The following is a 20,877-nucleotide window of genomic DNA, read 5'->3' on the forward strand; positions in this document are numbered from 1 at the left end:
AAAACACAGCCCCATGAGCACTGAGCAACAGGTCATGCATGACAACTTTAATCTTCACTCACCAGCCCTTACCCCATTTTTTACCAAGAATGCTACTTTGGCAGCCTGCATTTCTCAAAATCAGCATGTTATCAAAGAGGAGCATTACAAGTATTTACACAGTGTTCTTCATTTGGAAGATATCCTAGATAACATTTACTCCATGCTGTTGCCTTATTTGAAAATTTCATGGGCTCCTATTCTTAAGAAATTAATCCTGTGGGCTTGGGAACCCTGTATTTATATTTAATTCTAAGCAGCCTTTGTAGCACTGTATTGAGAAGGTGGAGCTGGACAAACCTGGCTTCTCTTTGGTGCATGAATTTGAAGGTCTGTTTACTCCCAAAGCATGTAGAAAAACAAGAAATAAAATATCTAGAAACAACACTGGCCACAAGCATGAAAACTGCCTGTAATCAAGCCTTTCACAATCTAATAAGCAGTAGAATTTCAAAAATATTATTTGATTGTGAACACAAATTGTCTAAATATCCATCTTTATTGGCCACCTTGGTTCTCACCATAACTTTGCAGCCGTGCCTTGCCTCTCCTTAGCAGTGCCAAAAATTTACAAAGCATTAAAAAAGAAAAAGAAGTTTATTGTCTGAGAATGAAAGCTTCTGTCTGCTTTGTAGAAGAGGTCTGGGGGCAGCCAGTCAGAATTTGTGAGTTATTCATCGCTCACCTCATACACACTCATGTCCCAGGGATGTCTCTCCTACCCGTCCCCCACACTAACAGCTGGCTCTTTCCAGCTTTTAGGTAGTGCTCAAAAAGCTGAATTGAGAGCAATTTAACAGGTAAAGCTGAAGGGAGTCCAGCTGCCTCTGCCCAGGGCTCAGCAAAGCCAGCACAGTGGGGAGAGCAGAAGCTGCTCCTTCTGTTGTGCTGCACCAGCCACTGAATTATAAAAGGCAACATCTGCCTTCCCCACCAAGCAGAAAAATGTAACCAACTCAGCACATGCTGAAGACATAAAGCCTGCATTTCTCCTATCACAGTGCTAGAAATGTTTCTCCAAGTTGATATATGTGTTTGTAATACTCCTTGTCTTCACCTGTCACCAAACAGTATCCAGGCAATGTCTTGCCAGCACACAAAACCATCAAGACTTCCTGCTCTGATACTGATGCCTTTTATAAAAATAAAAAAGGGAGATAAGAGACCTGCTTAAATGACTGTTAATCCAAGTAAGGATGGTCATCCTAGGAGATCCTGTGGTGTGTGTGCCAAGGCAGCCAGCAGCAGGTCTGCCCGAGACCTGGAATGGTTCCTGACTCAGCTTGGCTGGTTTGGGTGCATCAGGCTGTACACAGAGAGTGACTGAGAAGTGGAAATGGATCTTATTCACAAATCTGCCTTTGTAGGCTGGAATCTGGGTGAGAAGCTGCAGCAGAATTCTGGATGCAGTAACTCCAAGTGCCCTGCTGGAAAGGGAATGCTCTGAATTATGGAATCACAAAATGGTTTGGGTTGGAAGGGACTTTAAAGATCACCTAGTTCCAACCCCTGCCATGGGCAGAGACACCTTCCACCATCCCAGGTTGCTCCAAACCCCATCCAAGCTGGCCTGGAACACTTCCAGGGATGGGGCAGCCACAGCTTCTGTGGCACCCTGTGCCAGGGCCTCACCACCCTCACAGCAAAAAATTTATTTTTCATGTCAAATCTACACCTAATTCTTTCAAGTTTAAAACCATTGCCCCATGTCTTGTCACTCTCTATCTGTATAAAAAGTCCATCTCCCTCTTTTTTATGAGCCCTTTAAGGTACTGGAAGGCACAGTGAGGTGTCCCTGGAGCCTTCTCCTCTCCAGGCTGAACAATCCCAGCTCTCCCAGCCTGTCTCCACAGCAGAGGTGCTCTGGTCACATCTTGTTGCAGTGACACACTGAGGCACATCCTGCAGAACAACCAGGAATCCCAATTTACATTCTTTTAACATCACTGCTAACAAATAGGCACATGAATTAAACTAGTACAAGACCACAACAAAAATCAAATGCCTCTTCACAACATTATGACAGCAGATGATTTGCAAAGGGACTTCAAACTCAATTATTTGTCCACAAATGAGCAACAGGTTCAGGAGAGACTGTTCTGATTCTCTTGCAGACCCACCACAACACACAGGCCACAGAACAGCTAAACATGCTTACTTTCTAGCTGCACATCAGTTCTTTCTTGTTAAACCATGGGCTCAGAGCTGTGGAACCACTAATTTGTGAGAAACTTCTCCCTCCAGAGAAGAACTAACTGGAAGCAGCCCTGGGGCTGATGTAAGCATTAAATACATGGGGAGTCTCTGTCCTTAGGTGGCTTGCCCAAGCCCATTAATTTTTTGTGTGTGTCCCCCATTTATATAAGCAATGTTTGCATGAAAGGGGAAAGCAGGTCAGCCCAGCCAGCCTGCCACCATCTGCTTTTATTCAGAGTTGCTCAAGATCAGTGCCAGTGGGATCAGTGCCCATTAAAGGGGTTTATTGTGTGTGTTTATTTTTTGCTCTTTACAATGAAGGCAACAGCAATTACTGTAAGTTTGTAAAAGTGCATACAAATCATAATCCTCAATACAAAGCTGCCTCAGTCAGATCCCAGCATGTTTACAAATCCTAGACAGGCTGTGAGAAAAGCTGTCCTGGCATAACCATTTCCACAGGCTGGGGAGGAGTGTGCTAGTGTCCAGGAGATCAGAGACTTGTATTTAATAGTTGTTATCAATTCCATCCCCTGTTTGCAACTCCAGCTGATTCACCACCACCATGAGAGGCTCTGACAAAAGGAAAAGCCTCACATTGGAGCTTCACCCCCAGACAGGCTGACAAGAGATGGATTTATACAACTAAAACTGGAACTGGTGAGAGATCAAAGGTAGGCAGCCAAATGGAAATTGCAATTTAGAGCTTTCAGCTGGTACATTCCAACCCTAAAGAGTGGATATGCAGCAACAAGAGAAACCCTTTCTTTAAGGAGAATTCTGCCTAGGATATGCCTGGCCACTAGAGAAACAAGCTGCCAGAAACTCTGAAATGAAATAAAATATAAAACCCCCCCCAAACAATTAAACAATTGTAAAAAGCCCCACCCTAAGTGGCAAAAAGATGGGGAAAAAAAGGGAAAATACAGAGAATTGCAGTGATAGAACCGTGCTGCTTTGGTTCCAGGTTATCAAAGTGTTTGAAAAGTAAATGCAATTATGAATATTTTTTTTTTTTTTTTAATAAATTCCAATTAATTTGGATGTGAAATCCTTTAGATTTTTAATATATACTACAGAACAGAAGATCCTCTGAACCTTCTGGTGTCTGGCTGATGTGATGTAGGCAGGTCAGCAGGCACCTGGACTGGGGGCTACACGATATTTTGAGGTAAAAAGAGGATAAAAAAGGTGATAGGAAAAGGGTGAATGGCCTTAAGCTGAAGGAGGGGAGATTTAACTTAGATATTGGGATGAAATTATTTTTATTATATGGCACAGATTTCCCAGAGGAGCTGTGGCTGTCACATCCCTGGAATTGTCCAAGGAGGGGGCTTGGAGCAGCCTGGGATGGTGGAAGGTGTCCCTGCCATGGCAGGGACAGACCTGGATGAGCTTTAAGGTCCTTTCCAATCCAGACCTGGCTATGATTCCATGGTTCCATGAAAAAGTTCAAACTCCAAATGTCCATTGGGTGCTTTGAGCAGCAGTGCCAACAATTTTCAGCTTACCTGCATGAAAACGAGACTGGAACCTCAATATTTTCACATTACAGTCCCTCATATATGACTGAAATAGCAATTTAACAGAAGTTTAACTTGTGATCTATAAAACACACTTAGAGGGATGCCACAGGTCACTGGATTAGATCACCTAGAATCTTTCATCTTTAGATCACCTTTAAAATCCAGGCTTAAAGAGGGAATCAAATGAGTTTTTGCAATATTTACTTTTGAGCCTCAGAAAATCTGGATAAAGACAAGCAAAAAAATCTAAATATTTGACAGTCTCCATAGGAAGTAATGCTTTCAGTAGGGATAACATCACTTTGAAGAAGTTTTTCTTTCCCTCTCTGCACAAAAAATCCCATCTGGTGCTGGAATTTCACTGAAAATCCCTGCTGCTGTGTTCAGACCAGAGCAGGGGCTTGGTACAGGAACACACCCTGAAATTCAGCAAAATAAATGTATTTAAACACAAAGATCTTCTCAAAAGGGAGGATTTATTATTTTTTACTGTATGAAAATTTCAAAATAGTTCCCTCCAGAGATCACCCAGACACACACCCAACAGGGTGGGATGGAGGAGGGAGGTGTGAGGACACAGAAAAGCAGATTTCATGATGGACACAGAATACAGGATACAGAAAAGCTGTGAAGGTTTCATGATGGGTGTAAAGCACCACCTCACAGGCACCAAGAGAAGGGGAAAAGGGAAATTTCCTGCCTTTGCACAGGGCAAAAGCCTCAGCACAAGGTCACAGCAATGCCACTGCAGCAGGGAGAGCTGGGACACTGAAGGCTGCAGGAACAGAAGAACAAACTCTCAGCTTTGTAGAAGCTGAAGGAAATTGCCAAGGAGGGAAAGATGGGCAATGCATGGTGTGGAGAATCCTCCTCCCTGAGCACAGCCCTCAGCAGCAAGGCCTCAGACTGCAGGGCAATGTGGCACTGCTGGTGCAGTTTTCTTCAAGTATAAACTGTGTTCTCTTCGTTTTTTAAATTCTCCATTTCAATTCATTTAGGTGCCTCAAAAAATCAAATTGCATTCTAGGAATCCAAAAATCAAACTACAGCTGTGCTTCACCTGCTTGTAGTTGCAATTCTTCACACCTTTAGGGCAAGTAGGTGAGGGGAAAAAATGACAACTGTGTGAGACCAGAGGAGCATTTCCCTGGAAGAATTTTTGGGAATGGCTACAAAGGAGTGCACAGTCCCATGAAATTCCAGCAATTGCTGCTGTTTGGTTCCTCATGACTCAAAGCTGAAGCAGCAGAACATCATCATCCACAGTGACAAATTCACACAAGATTTTGCCTTAAGCTATGAAAATCCAACTTCTGGTTAAACATTTTGTCTGAAAAATAACTGAATTAACTCAGTGGGAAAAGAAACAGCCACAGATATAAATGACACTTGTTAATAGATAAATAATATTTACAAAAGCCAAGGAATTAAAAGCTCCTGTTCCAAATGTATTATAACACAACTAAATATTTACTTAGAGGAGTTCACAGTAGAAACTCTCATGTGTGGATACTGAGGATTTTATGTGGGATATTATTCAGAATGCACACTTTATCACTAACATACATGTTTTCTACTGCATGGGCTATTGTGCAGCTCCTATGGACACATGCAGAATGAACAAAACCTCCCTGAGAACTGGCATTCTAAACCACTTGGAGCACCTAAAAGGCAATGACTACTTACAGAAAAGCCAGAGCCTCTGTGGGAAATGCAGCCCTGCCTTTCCTGACTTGCCCAAATGTAAAATACATTAAGTGAGTGATGTCAATGAGCTACCTGATAGCACAGAGAGGTAACTGGAGAGGAAAACCAGAGGAAAAATAGATCAGAAACATCCCTGGAAGAGTTCAAGGCCAGGCTGGAGCAACCTGGTCTGGTGGAAGTGTCCCTGCCCATGGCACGGGGTGGAACTACATGATCCTTGAGGTCCTTTACACCCCACACCATGCTGTGAGTCTGTGACAATTCTGAAGAAACCCTGAAAAAAACTTACATGAAACACTTGCCTGAAAAATGCCTTAATTACAACCAAGTGATTTCATTCCTCCAGTTTCCAAGATCTTCTCAGAAATGAGGCAAATTCAAGGAGCAGCACAGGCTGCACAAACTATTTCAGCCTCTCAGGTTGTGGCTGTTCTCCCTGCTCTGTGCAAGGAGAGCTCTGCTTTGCTTCACTGGCTGCTACATCCAGGCTGCTGTGGAGAATCTTTAGCAAAAGCCTTCAGTGAAATTCAGGCCAAAAAAAGAAACAGCAGGATATTGAGGGAAAAGTAAGCTTTCAGTAGAATAGTCATTGAGTTTGACCAAAACAGTTCCAGTTCTAAGAAAAAAAGAAAGACCTTTAGCCTTATCCTAATCTTCTTCCTTCCTTGAAGCATCTGTTACACATTTGCCTCACTCCACAACAGTTTGAAGAAAAAATAACCCAAAACCTAACTCAGAGCAATTCCTGGCTGCAGAAGAAAGACAAAGAAGTATTTAGTTATAGCCATATTTTCAGCATTACAGCTTTCAATGCAGCCTAATGTCAATGTTAACACAGAAGCAACCCATCTTCAATACTCAGCAAGGACTATGGAATTTTTGTTTTTTATACAGATTGTTTTAAGGGCTTCTTGTCATCTTATTCATTTGTTGCACAGATCATCTCCTCCCACAAGCAGTTGTGCAATTTCTCTGTGGCAACAAAGCCAATTGCTCAGTGTCCCAATATTCCTTTCCCATGTATTTACACTGCCTGAACATAATTCACTAGCTGGAGATAAAAAGGAATTACTAGCATCAAGTTGTGCTCTCTAGGTCACATTTTGAGAGTCTGTGCTGTAGGAAAATAATTAAGTGAAGATACAGCTACCTCTGAGCTGCTCATATTAAAGTTTAAAATTGCTCTGCACTCCAGCATTGCCACCTGTTCTTTCATTTTAATTTTAAAAATTCTGAATCCTTTTAATGTAAGCCTGAAAATGCTTAAATCCTGGAAATATGAGCATTCACCAACCACAACAATTACTCTCCTATTAAATTCATGAAGATATATGAAAGAATGGCACAAAGATTAAAGGGTATTATAAAGCCAAAAATATATATGCATGTATATTATGTAGAACAACTCTGTGTTTTCAAACCACTGTCTCCACTGTGTCTAGAGAAGGCACACATTTCAATTAATAATACATCCAGCCTTGATTTTCAGTTGTAACTTTTCAGGAGACTTTTACCCTTTCAGGCATGATATTGTAGCAGTCCTAAAATTCAACTTTCATTAGAAGCCATCAATCATGTTTCTTTCAGTAAAAACACATGTTCACTGCAGACCACAGAAATTTTTAAACAACAAAAGAAAGCTCTAATGTGTATATATGTGTTTATGGCCACCAAAAGATGAATCAAATCTTGTCATGTACTTATCAATTATACCAAAATGGCTTTTCAACATCCAGCTTGAAGCCCAAAACAATTTTCCTTTTCTCCCAACACTGTGAATTCACACTTAATCTCAGGGCTCTGGATTTCCTAACCTCTAATACCGAGCCAATCACTTACCCTTTAAACTCTGAAAAAGCACCTAAATAAATGCTCCTGCCTCCAGAATGCTTCTCCATTTCCAGGCATTCCCTGTCCCTTCTATCCCAGGGAAGGCAACCATCTGACATGAAGCTTTTATAAACAAGGTGCTTTGAACTTACACTAACAGATGTGCTTCATTTTAAAATGTTGTATTTACTTAAACCCACGTACACTTATCATGTTGCAAGCTTTCCTTTTTCTTTCAAATGCTTCTTATTAATTTTTACCCTCAACTTTTGGCCTGATTAAGGTCTCTGTGGTGAAGCTTAGAGAGAGGAGACATTCTGGTTAAAAGTGACAGACAGTTGTTTCCATTCTCTAATCCTTGAGATTTTTATTGGCTTATTAAATATGTATACTTCGAATGAGATTTCAATTATCCTGGTATATAAATCATCCTTTTTTTCTCTTTTTTTTTTTTTCCCCTCTCAAAGAAAATTGACTACTGCCATCTCCTGGTCACACATTTTCAGCTCAGACACAACTGGACCGTGCCCAAATTCCTTGTGCTACAGTACAGATAAATGCAGAGGTAAAAACAGGTAAACACAGACCTGCACTAAATTGTGCCACTTCAGCTCTGGAAGCTTTTCCACTAATTATCCATAGATAATTTTTACATTATTCATAACTTTCTTCATATGCAAACCACAGTTTTGAAATCAGGTTCCAAGTCCCACGACCAATAACAATGGCCTGGGGCTTTTCTTACCACTTATAAATATTTGAAGCAGAATAATTCCCTCAGAATTCGATGGGATGTTTTTAAAAAAAATGAAATGGAAGAAGTTCAAAGAATTATTTTTAAAAGGGCTTGAAGGAAGAATTTCTCAGTGCTAGGGTGGAGCAATTATAATTGCATATATTGTAGACAGGCAGGTTTTTAGATTCTTGTTCTTAGAATGTAAGATTAAAACTGCTACACATCTCACTGTAGCACCTCCACAAGCTTCTTATCTGCTAAAACAATTACCCATAGCAGTCATGTGCACAGTTTATGCTATTCCCACACTGACTTGAACTACAATAAACAAAATATATTCTCTCCTCTCTTTCATCATCCTGAACACCTTTACAAACACTGTTAAGCAACCTCCAAAAGTAGCAGAGATAATACTTAGTGTCCTTCAGAACAGAAAATCTTTATCTGTTACACACCAGCTTGAAGTCCATCTCAAACCAGGTCATTTTAACATTGAAAATGTCTTATTTTTTTCCACAGTTGCATGATCTTCACATTATCTTTTAGTTCTGCAGCACTCCTGTGTTTTCTCAAGCATATGAGCCACTCCCTTTATCACAACATCATGAACATCTCCTTTGCTGAACAGCACTCTATAAAGCAATTAAGATTCAGTTGACTACAGAAAACGCACGTTGCAATGCTCTTGGCAAATCCAAATTTAAATAAACACTTAATTGCCAAGATTCTCATGACTTCCATACAGATACATTTCATAAAATCATAGAATGATCTGGGTTGCAAGGGAAATTAAAGCTCATCCAGTTCCACCCCTGCCATGGCAGGGACACTTTCCATCATCCCAGGCTGCTCCAAGCCCCATCCAGGCTGGCCTTGGACATTTCCAGGGATCCAGGGGCAGCCACAGCTGCTCTGGGCACCCTGTGCCAGGGCCTCAGCACCCTCACAGGGGAGAATTTCTTCCCAATATTTCACCTGACCCTGCCCTCTGTCAGTGTGAAGCCACTGCCCACTGTCCTGCCACTCCACCCCTTGTCCAGAGTCCCTCTCCAGATCTCCTGGAGCCCATTTAAGCACTGGAAGGGGCCCTAAGGTCTCCCTGGAGCCTTCTCTTCTTCAGGATGAATTTCCAATCCTTTCAGTGCACCCCAACAACATAACTGTGTACACACACAGCCACCACTTTATATACACATTTATAACGTGTATAACTCTGCATTCAGCAATGTCTGGAAATGCTGTAGAGCAATGAAAACCAAATTTTAAAAAATCAGCACTGTTACGTCAGTATACAAAAATATTTAGAAGTGATGTGCTTAACTGAGAGAACTCTGCACATTGACACTGATTTACCTTCTTGCTGCATCTCCTCAGATTTCCTTCTCACAAAGATAACTCTGGGTCTCACAATCTGAACGTGTGCAGCTCCTTGGCTTTCCTCCTAGGTATCATGCATTAAAATCACATTACAAATCTCACTTTTGATGGCAAAGCACAGCAAGATTACATTCAGCTTCAAGAAACATCCAAAGAAGTTTTTAAAGATTCATTAAACATGTGCACTTGTTCTCCCTACATCTGACTTCAAGAGAATTCAGCTCTGAATTAGCCTATTACAGCTATTCCCTCTAGACAAACATCCTGGGAGCAGCAGGAATGGATGCAAAAGTGCCATTTTAGACCTTAAGACACAAGAGACTTCCAATTTTTACTCAAAGCATGTAGTAGAAAGAACATAAAATTTCCCTGGCTTTCTTTAATACCCAGGATATCTCCCTGGGTATTACCCTCCTGACGAGTAAGAGAAAGATGAAAGAGAAAAGAAATATAAAAATTTCAGCTCACTGGTTGGAAAACCCAAGCCAAATCTAAAATTTATTTCTTTGGCCATGTTTTTAGAACTGGTTGCTCCAGGCCCCATCCAGGCTGATCTTGGACACTTCCAGGGATGGGGCAGCCACAGCTTCTGTGGGCACCTTGTGCCAGGGCCTGCCCACCCTCACAGGGAAGAATTTCTTCCTTTATCTCTAATCTAACCCTGCCCTGGGCAGTTTAAAATCACTGCCCCTTGTCCTATCACTAGGTGCCTACCTGGAAGACTTAAACTTTCTCTTAGGACAGATAAATTTAAAGCAGACAAGATGAGAAAGAGTTGAGATTATTTTCTGAGAGCATGAAGGTCTCATGGATACATGACAGAAGGACACCAATATATTAAATGAATATTAAATATCAGCAGCATAAGAGTTCTCATGGGTTCTCCATCTGAAGTGGTTTTATTTCTGTTGGATTTGTAATACATAAAAACTCAGTTTAAACTGAACCAAGCTGCAAACAGAAGTTTAGAGATAACACAGATTCATAACCTACAATTCTGCATTCCTGAAGATTAAAAAACCATGTCTTTTGAAATACAAAAAAATGAAAGTTAACGAGAATACCAAAGTGACAATCCCACTTGAAAAATGCAGATTGTATAAAAACATCCATACTTATAAAGGAATATTATGAAAATATTTTGCAACCAAGTGATTTTCTAAGATTGTAACAATGCATTTGGGACTTGAAATTATTTAGATTTACCATCTCTGGAATGTGTAGCCACGCAAATATGACTTCAATGTTCCTGTCCCTCCCATCATCAAAATGATTTATTTAGAATAGGAAGAGCTCAGCTTCCTCCAAGTCATTCTCTTGCTTCTTAGAGCTAAGACCATGGGGGCAAAATGGCACAAATAACAGTCAATTCCTGTATCGTTGCACAAGAATGGACAGGAGGGGTCAAAGTAAAGATATTTAGTCTGGCTTTCTGTCTAACAGTGGCTAAAAGCATATATAAATCTCCAAAAAAAAAAAAAAAATCTAATGCCAGGAATGGAGGAGCAGCCAAGGAATTTGGGTAGATAAGAAAATTCCTGTATGACTTAAGCCATTTGTTTTGGACTGAGTGACCACACAGCAAATGACTAAAAGGCATTTGCTCCTGCCCTGTGTGTGAAAACTCAGGGCTCTTTCTGTGACCTACACACCAGTGCCAGGGAGCAAACAAATCTGGCAGCTCCACATCCCTGCCAAACCTCCCTGGCACGAGGATCCTGCTCACTCAGGCTGCAGAGCCAACCCAGGCTGTGCCATCACCTCCCAGGGCCAAGGACCAGCAGGACACCATCTGAAATCCTGCATTTTCTCAGCTCTCTCAGCAAACTTTGTTCCTGAATAGATTTGTCTTCTGCCTTTGTATGTAGGTGATACAGTTTGATTTCAGAGAAGGCAAACACTGTCTGGAGATGAAGAACAAGATGTGAGAGTCAGTGACTAACTTGTGAGGAAATCCTTCAAGAAGTCTGAAGTGATTGCTGCCTTAAACATTGCACAGAATGAATGAATGAATCATCCTGAAAGGCTCAGCAGCTCCTGCTCTCTTTGCTGGTGTAATGTTACCAGAAATTCTGTTCCTGCAGGCAGGTGACAAGGCAGATCCAATGGCAGAGCTGAGCACAGATGCCATCCTTAATTAAAGCTGGGGAAAGGTTCATCCTTGTCACAAGGTAGATAAATGCTGTCACAACAAGATTACAAATCACCTGGTACAGGGGTTATTTTTTAATTTCACAGAAGGATGTAAAGATCTAGCACAGGATCTTACAGAATGCCTTAACCACAGTAAACATCTCTCCTGCATGGGGAAATCACTTATAAATATCATCACTTCATATCAAGTTATCCTGTGAGAAAGTGATGTAGAGTTAAATCAGTCACACTCAGGAACAAACCAAACCCAACAAAACCACACCAAGTTCTGGGGTTTGCCTGTGTGGTTTGAAGGGAGGGTGAGTTTTACATGCCAGCAGGCAAAAAAAAAAAAAGCCACACTAAGAGTTCAGATGCAAGAAGTTTCTAAAGATAAGATAATTTATAACTACCTACAGATAAAGGATAATATATAATTATCTGTGTATCTTCTGTGAAAGGCACATGTGTTACCCTCTCTGTCCCTATTACTTTTGCCTGTGAACAGTAATTCCAAGAAAGTCTGTTCTGATGAGCTCAAAGTAAAGGAGGGAGGTGTAACATTAAAAATCTTCTCTGAAGATGCAACACATCACTTCAGGTGACAAATTTAAGAACTGCTCAGACACCAATGGCACAATACAAATCAAGGCTCAAAAACATAAACCCAAAGGAAGTTTAATGCAAGATACTTTAGATTTTTAAAAATACAGATAAAACATCAAATACAAAAAATTTCAGGGAAGGACAGAATTTATCCATGAATACAGCAAGTATATAATGCTCTCAAACACACTGTGCAGCCTCACATATTAGAGAGCAGTCTGCCACCTCATTTTTAGCTTTTGCCACTTGTTATTTGAATTAGTTAGTAAGTAAACCATCATCTCTAGGTAACAGCACATACTAATAAAGTAGCAAAAAATTAACTGTCTAGGCTTGAAGCAGAGATCAATAGGATATTCCTCTATCTTTTAGTGCTCTGGGGTTCATCATCCTCACTGCCTTTCCAGCCCTGCCCCTCCTAGGACAAATGAAACTCCTGGAATGCTGAGGGGGTTACAACCCCTGAGGCAAATTTCTGTATTTCTGTGCTCACCTCCTCAGTCCTATATCCAGGATTTATCCTGCATTTGAAGGACTGTGCCCCTAAAACATGGGAATGCCCCAATGGATGCTGTATAGGAATGGATCCTGTGAGACCCCTGAAGCTGTGAGGAAGTGCAGAAAAGCTAAAAAAAGGTCAGAACTTTAAAGAAGGGATTTGGTAAGGATTTGTCACAGGAAACAGAGTCACCTTTACAGCAAACATGCCTTTGACTCTTCTCAGCTGAATGTGTCACTTTATGCACCAGTTCTGTGATGTCAGGCATGACAGTGAAACAGGAAAATTTACTTTCCCAGGTTTCAGTTTGCTCTTTCTGACTAGGCACAGGAAAAATGCTTTCAGCTCACCTGGGACAGATCCTCTGGGAGTGGTGTCATTCTGCAGCTTGGCTGGGCTGCTGGCAGAGCAGTGTTTGAACCTGGCTGTGACTCCAGTTCAACCAAAAGCATTGGAATAGGACTTGGATCTGCATCTCCAAGAATTTCTGCTGAGAGAGAAAATTTCCTTCATGAGCTGGAGCCACAATCTCCTGGTCAACTCATGTGACAGAAGGTGCAGCCTTTCAAACTTCCAACAGGGGGACATGCAATGTTAAAGAGAATGATTTCCTCCTTACATGGCTCATTGTATACCCCTTAAATTGCTCTTGCGGGGATAAAAATGAAATAAGAAATACATGTCTGTGGAAATTGAAAGAATAAATCAGCTTTATCATCTGTAGATTTGTAATGTGGCAGCATCTGAGAAAGCTTCAGAGCTGTACAGTTCATCATACCATTATATGCTTAATGAGCTTTATCACACTTACTGCAAAGAAATTGGAAAAGCTTCTTCATTAAATCTTTCACTCCTGTATGAACTAAAAGAAAGCTGTATATAGTCTCTCTTAAAGGGATAATTCACTCTCTAATCCAACATTTATCATGGTTTTGCAGCCTGCAAGTGTGTAAAACATCTTTATGAAAAATGTACTGACAGCTCATGAACTAACTTTAGCCTTCTGCTATCATACAGAGCCAAAGAATGAATTTTAAGCCTAATTAACTATAATCATTGCTTAATTAACTGTAATTATTGTTCACTTTAAGACTGCATGTGCCACATTTCATTTGCATGTTGGTTTTTATATCCCTGACTTTCAGCATAGAAAACAAGGATTTATAAATTACTGATCATCAAGATGCTGTTATGGACCCACATGAGCAACACCTTCTCCATCCTACAAATGGACACTGTGTTCCCATCATACAAATAAAATCTGGTCACAAAATTGCAAACAACCCCACAAAACACAGAATCCTCAAAATTCCTACAGACACCTCTGTGGGTGACTCATTCTGCCAGAGGAACTGAGTATCCACTGCAAGGTTTCATGTGAAAGATGCACACCCTGAAATATGTGATGTCTGACACCCGTGGTTTAACTATTATTTAGTATTTGCCCTGGAAATAATTACCAAATAAAATGATGGCCCTGCATTGTAGCTGTTGTGGCTGCCAGGAAATGTTTGACTTGCACTGAAGGCCAGACAATCACATCCCAGTGCAGAGAGAAAAAAGGTTTGGAAGGAAAGTGGAAACAATCACAGATCATCCTTTCCACCCTTGACCTGACCCTCCCTCCAAAACCAGATTGTTTTCTATTCAGAGTTGACTTCAGTAACAAAAGGACTTAGAAACCAGGATTTCTGTTTCTCCTTGATATGAAAACAACTCCTGTCTTGAAAGCAAATCCAAGCTTTTATACAATGTTGTTTCCTTAGCAATGCAACAAATTACTGTGCTGTGTTCAGAGGTGGGGAGGGAGGAAAGCTAAATTAAAAATCATCAGAATGCAACAGAACTCAGGCTGGGATTATAAAGATTATGTAAAAGCACAGGGCATTGCCCTATGGTAGTTAGTACAGGGCACTTGGCTCCTCTCAAAAATATGCTGCAATAAAGACTAAAAACAACACTACAAGATTTAGAGATAAGTATGAAAATCAGTAGAGAAACACACTGCTGGTGGATTATCATCACATGCAGGAGCTGGTCTGAAAAGTGTTAAGTTATTTACAGGACAGACAAAGGGCACCCTAAATTGAATTAAATACATTTTAAAAATTATTTTTAAAGATACAAGGAGATACAACCCTGTTGTGCCAGATACAGCCATGGACAGTGTGGGTAAGGAGGACAGAAGGACAGACAGACATAGGGACAGGTTCTGCCATTAACAGACATCTTCCAACTCCATGGTCCTGAGCACCATTACAGACTTACAGAACCAGGGAAATCCCAGAATGGTTTGAGCTGGAAGGGACCTTAAACCCCATCCTGCTCACCCCCCTGCCATGGGCAGGGACTGCTTGCACCATCCCAGGGTGCTCCAAGCCCCATCCAGCCTGGCCTGGAGCAGTTCCAGGGATCCAGGGGCAGCCACAGCTCCTCTGTGCCAGGGCCCCACCACCCTGAAACTCCTCACAGGGAAGAATTTCTTCCCCACATTTAATCCAAATCTCTCCTCTTGAGTTAAAACCATTCCCCCTTGTGCTGCACTATCTGCAGATGATCTGAGCACTGATTTATTGCTACATCGGTGTCCTTAGTGCTGACTGACCTCTACCAACACAGAGTCAAACAAGTGACTCAGAGAAATCTCTTATCTCAGAAAACTTCATGCAACCAATTTTCAAGCAAACTACTTTAAAGGAAAAGTTTGATAATATATAAAGTACCAGAATATATTTTCAAGGCTGACATTGGTGTGTTTGTCCAAAATGTTAGGTCACAGCTGGTTTAAAAGGTTACTCTCTGTATGACCAGTTCAAATGTTAATCGCTTCAAAACCAAGCAAATATTTTATTTTCTCCAAGATTGTTTTTGCCACGTGTTAAACACATTTAATTCCAATCCACTTCCTACTGGTCAAGGGTTAATAATGTGAGATAAGCTTCTCTTGTCAAATTCATAAATGTGAAAATTAAAAGGACAGAAAAGCAGCTGTTTGATCACTTTAATTTACACAACTTTTGATGAATCAGTGCAACTACATTTGTGTTGCAACAGCTTGGTAATTATTTCAGTTTAGTTTAAACATATTTAAAACCACAGTCAACAAAATACTTTCTACATGCTTGCAGCAGCTACATTAAACAATTTTAGAAGCACATTTTCAGATAACAACAGAGAACCTGGGATAAAAAATAAGGAAGAGGAAGGATGGACCACTGTTTTCAGCACTACTTTCAACTGAAATAAAATAAATTTCCCTGCTTTACCAACAGCAACTCCCTGCTTTGTACAAGGTGTGTGTGCCTCAGCTATCCATCTGGGAAAAAATCCATTTCCATATCATTAGAGGAATATATGAAGCTAAAATATATTGCCATTTATGAGGCACTGCAGAATCAGGATGGAGTGATAACAGCAAAGAGGAGCAGGGCTGAGCAAGGGGACAGAGAGGAGCAGCTTCAAGTGCTGGTGCTAACACCTGTCCAATGGAAACTGCCTCCAACAACTGAATTTGACTTAAAAGAATAAGAGACACACTTTACAAGTTAACTTTTGTATAGGCAAATGGGTATTTGCCATGATTTTTATTCCAATTATAGGAAATTGCTAAGAAGAGTGATGACAAAGCTTGAATTAAATCCAGTTCTTGAAAGAGGAACACTAATAGTTTCATTGTAGGAATTGCCTGTAAATTTGGATTTTGACTGTAGGGTCTGAAATGATTTCAGATTCTGTTATGGAAAATCCTCAGAATCCACATGAATATCATAGAGAAGAAATAAGAATGGAACTGTACCTCCAATTTGGACAACCTGCCCTGGAGATGCAGAGCGGAGACCCTGGCGTGGTCTGTTCCCAAAGCTCTGGGCAGCTGGATGCTCCATGAAAATGGAATTTCCCATCAGGATTCTCTCCTGTGCTCTGGACAGCCTTGGCCTCTGACCTTCACTGAGCTCCCCAATGCTGCCATCAGAATCCTGCACAGAACACCAAAACCACAGCACATACAAAAACCCAGTGTAAGTCTTCCAAACCCAATGTTTTCTAATTACATTAACCCTGAAAGCTTTTATAAATTAATTTTATTCTATTTGCATTGGATGAAGAAAACAAGCCATGGAGATATCATCTGGGTTTGAAATTAAGATCTACATTTATCAGAAGGACAAAAAAGAAACACTTGCAGCCAAACATCATTTATTCTGTTAGTGGTATCTCTACATGACCAGAACCTAAGCTACATTTTTAGCACATGAAGCCTTTGATATTATAGATTTGGCCACTGTTGACTGCCTGACCTTGAAACACTGGCAGCATCTCAAAGCTATTGACTCTCTGCACTGCATGTCAGATAAAAGCTTCAACTTTCAAGGAGATTTGGAGGGCACTAAAAATAGGGATGGTTCCCTGGATCCTGACTTTTAAAGCTGCAGGTTAAACCCAGCTTGCTTCCATGTCAGAAAATAGGTGGAATAAACACACACATAAAGACACACACACATGTGCACAGTATCACTCTAAAATCATACAGAAAACATCCAGGAGAATGCTGATTTTCCCCTGAAGGAGAAGGGACACCTTGCCAGAATCTGGGGGGAAGTTTATGAATGCCTTGGATGGACAGACTGAGTGGTCTGTGACTCTGGGAAAGGGAAAAAGCAAAGCAGAGCTGCATTTGTAACTGGCAGTGCTGATGAGAAAATGGCACTGCAATTACAGGCAGACTTGGGAGTTAACACTGGAGAAAGCTTTTCACCAAGTCCAGCCACCAGAGCTCATTAGTAAAATAAAGACAAAGGAACAGCCAAGGAGGTGAGTCAAGTTGGTAATTATTTAGACTAAACTGACCAAGACAGAAGGAAGAAACTGCATATGCATCAGTAGCATCACAAAAAAGCAAGATCTGCTGTAAATAAATGTGTTCATGAACCATTGCTGCAGCATTCAAAGTTCATTTCCTTCAAACATTCCTCCAGCCATGTCAGTTAGAATGAACACCCAGTCCAAACTGCTATTTTCCAACACAGAAATAACTCAGATGTGTGACAAAAAAATGTGCTGCAGATAATTTCATTTTTCTGTGAGTCTCTTTCTTTTCTGCCAACTGAATAGGAATTTTTGAGGTTTTGTTCCAAGATCAGTATCAACAGCATGTGCAAAGTACATGTAAACACTTGCTGAGTTGTTCTTCACAGCTCCCTAAAACACTCCTGTGGCTGTTACATGCAGTGTATTTGTACTGATAAACATTCCACCTTTATTGCTGAAGTGACAGAAAATTCCCTGGCACTCCAAGTGACATGACAGGACAAACCTGGGACATGGGGACAGTCCCACATCTAGAAAACGAGGTACACAGGATGTACAGTTTGTTTATAACACTGAGATTTCAGTGGTTTTTAAGGGTTTTACACAAGAATGAAGCCAACAGAAGTGGGATCACTTGCAGCAGGGGATGAAGTGTATGAAGCTGTTCTACAGCCAACAGCAAGGATAAATTTGGGATATTTTATCTACTTTTGAGTAGGAAAGAATCACATCAAAACTACTGTACTGGAAAGCCAAGGACTGTAAGTTACCTCTGAGTGCTCTGTTCTTTCTTGTACATAAACAGGTGCTTGATTTAATTTGGTTAAAAGAGCCAGGACAGGATCCCTGTGACAGCCTTTACCCATTCTCCTCACAACCTGCCCTTCACTTGGAGGATCATAATCCTAGAACAAAAAAACAAACAGAAAAATCCACATAATATATGCTCCAAAACTGGTTTTTGGTAGAATTTGAATCATTCTTACTTTAGTTCACAGCTAAGCTTTTTTTAACAGTAAGTTTCCACACTAAAAAATTATGTCATGAAAATTCAAGCCTTTAAAAATAAGCAAACAGATGACACACTGGTTCCTTTTACCCACAGACATGCACATTCTTTATTTGATACAAAAGACTGCAACACTTAAAGAGGAACAAAGCCCTTCAGATCAGGGAAACAGTGAAATCCTCACACATCCCTTGCTAGCAACAATCTGGCTGCAGAGCTGCTCTCACCAGCAAGGATTTACCTTCTTCAAACAGACTGGATTGACAATGGAGAAATACTAAGAGGAGAAATACTAGAAGGAGGAGAAATACTAGAAAAAGGAAGAAATAGAAGAAGGAGGAGAAATACAGCTGACAAAGAGAGGGAAGAACATCTCAGCAAGCAAATGTTCCTTTGATGAAGAGAGGGAAGAACATCTCAGCAAGCAAATGTTCCTTTGATGAAGAGAACTTCAATTTAGGTTCATCTGTTATCAGAGTTTTAAACCCAGATTTTAGGGGGAAGTGTGGCTGACAGAGAAGACACCTGAAGATCTGTCAGTCCAAGGCAGCCTCACAACTGTGGTGGTTGTTTTGGGGGGGTTCTGTGCAGAGCCAGGAGTTGGGACTTGATCATTCTTGTGGGTCCCTTCCAGCTGAGGATGTTCTCTGAGGCTGTGACTGGAATCATGGATGTTCATGGGAAGCTCTGGGTAGGAAGGCTAGGCCAGAAGAAGGGGACTCCTGCTCCAGGACATTAAACTTGCCTTGTGGAGCTTGGAAAAGACCTCTGGAGGTTGTCTATCCCAACCCAGCTGCCCAAGGCAGCCCTTCTTTCAGTGCTTGGCCATTCCACAGTAAAAACATCTATGTTTAAACCAAATCTCCTGAATTTCATCCTGTGTCCAACTCCCTCCCACATTTCACTGGCTCTTTCTTTGTTACTTCTTTCCACCACATATTTATCCATTGGTAAGGTCCCCCCAGAGCTTTCTCTTCTCCATCATGTCTCCCAGAATTTATGTCACAGTGACATCTCACCAAGAGGCTTTACACAAAGTCAGAGAGGGAAAGTCCAGGCATTTGAGGAATACCAAAGAGAAGGGGAATGGAGAATATCTTGACTTGGGAGGCTTCCAGAACCATGGACTGCAGCAGACAATGGATAAGAAACTATTCTCATGTATTAAGCAGCTTTAACCAACTCCAGCCTCAGCTAACCCACTTTAATAATTTAATCATGCAAGCAATTAAAAGATGGCTCAAAGCTGCAACAGCTCAGAGCATAGCAATGTTCTATTCTGCTTAAGATGCCTTAAAACTAGACACAATAAAGAAATGAAAGTGCATAATAGCTATCTCTCACCTACAGAAGTATATGAATTATCCAACTTTTTTAAAACATAAATTAGTTTGCATAATGTGGTTTTTTCCCTTTGGTGTTCTGAAATTCTAACACTCTTTGTGAGTATGAATTAAAAAAGTTGGTGAGTGAAAATGTTTAAAGCACATCCAATCCAGCAGGATGGCCAAGGTGGAACCCACATTATCTCTGATTTTTATGAAAGAGTTCCTTACCATTTCATTGGCATCTCGGAGAGTACTGGATAAGCTCTCAGCCAGGTTTGGAAGAGATAATCCTCCTTCTGCTAAGGCTGAAAAATATTTTATGTTACAACTATTAAAAACATTCAAATTACATGACAGAAAACCCAAGCCGCATTCTTTAAGTGCAACACTGTGCTTAAGTAAATTTGGAAATTCCTACTGCTGGATGTCTATTATAAAGACATATTTTCATATTTCTTTTCCTATTTCTTACACAATAACAGCTCAGCACCACATGGTACTTAAGCAAGACAACTCCCAATTATTTTCCAAGTTGATCTCATGACAAAAGAGCAGATTGAATATTTTTTTTCTTTAATAAACAGCAGCATTTTGTTCGGTGACGGGAAAAAGAACAACAAAGCCTTGTTAATTTTCACAAACTGCAAGTTAATGCTTGCAGCTTTATAGGAATAAGCAATAATTCCAATTCTGATTTCCACAGCTGGTTACCTGCAGCAGGCAGGGGCTGTCCATAGGGGAAGAGCACCTCCCCTTCTGAGAGGGGTCTGTCTGTGGTCTCAGTCCCCGTGGGGGTGAGGCTGCTCTCCTGGCTGGACACCCCAGAGCTCACTGTGGGCACAGGGGATGGAACCTGGGCAGGGCAGGGCAGGGGCTCCAAGGGCCTCTCTGGCAGCTGCTGGGATGGGAACACCAAAGCCTCTGGTTCCTCATCATTGGCCACTGACATCTCCCTGCAAGGACAGAACGGGCACTGTGAATGCACCAGAACACACCCAACAGTGCAGACCAACATCTGAATTCAATACTGAAAATAAACCAATCCTAGGTCTTTACTGAAAAGAACTAATTCTGAAAAGAAA

At 40.9% G+C, this 20,877-nt stretch overlaps 1 protein-coding gene across 1 annotated transcript in view; it reads right to left on the reverse strand.

Moving 5' to 3' along the window:
* Positions 1-20,877, reverse strand: part of KIAA0586 (KIAA0586 ortholog) — a 70,153-nt gene that overhangs the window by 16,320 nt on the left and 32,956 nt on the right. Inside the window, exons 25-30 of the mRNA XM_059474060.1 lie at positions 20,507-20,748; positions 20,024-20,100; positions 18,229-18,363; positions 16,446-16,626; positions 13,000-13,136; positions 9,388-9,475 (exon numbers count right to left, since the gene is read on the reverse strand). Coding sequence (XP_059330043.1) covers positions 9,388-9,475; positions 13,000-13,136; positions 16,446-16,626; positions 18,229-18,363; positions 20,024-20,100; positions 20,507-20,748 — 860 coding nt within the window. The remainder of the gene's footprint in view (positions 1-9,387; positions 9,476-12,999; positions 13,137-16,445; positions 16,627-18,228; positions 18,364-20,023; positions 20,101-20,506; positions 20,749-20,877) is intronic.

The sequence above is a fragment of the Ammospiza nelsoni genome, chromosome 6 (genome assembly GCF_027579445.1).
Source record: "Ammospiza nelsoni isolate bAmmNel1 chromosome 6, bAmmNel1.pri, whole genome shotgun sequence".
NCBI classification, from domain to species: Eukaryota; Metazoa; Chordata; class Aves; order Passeriformes; family Passerellidae; genus Ammospiza; species Ammospiza nelsoni.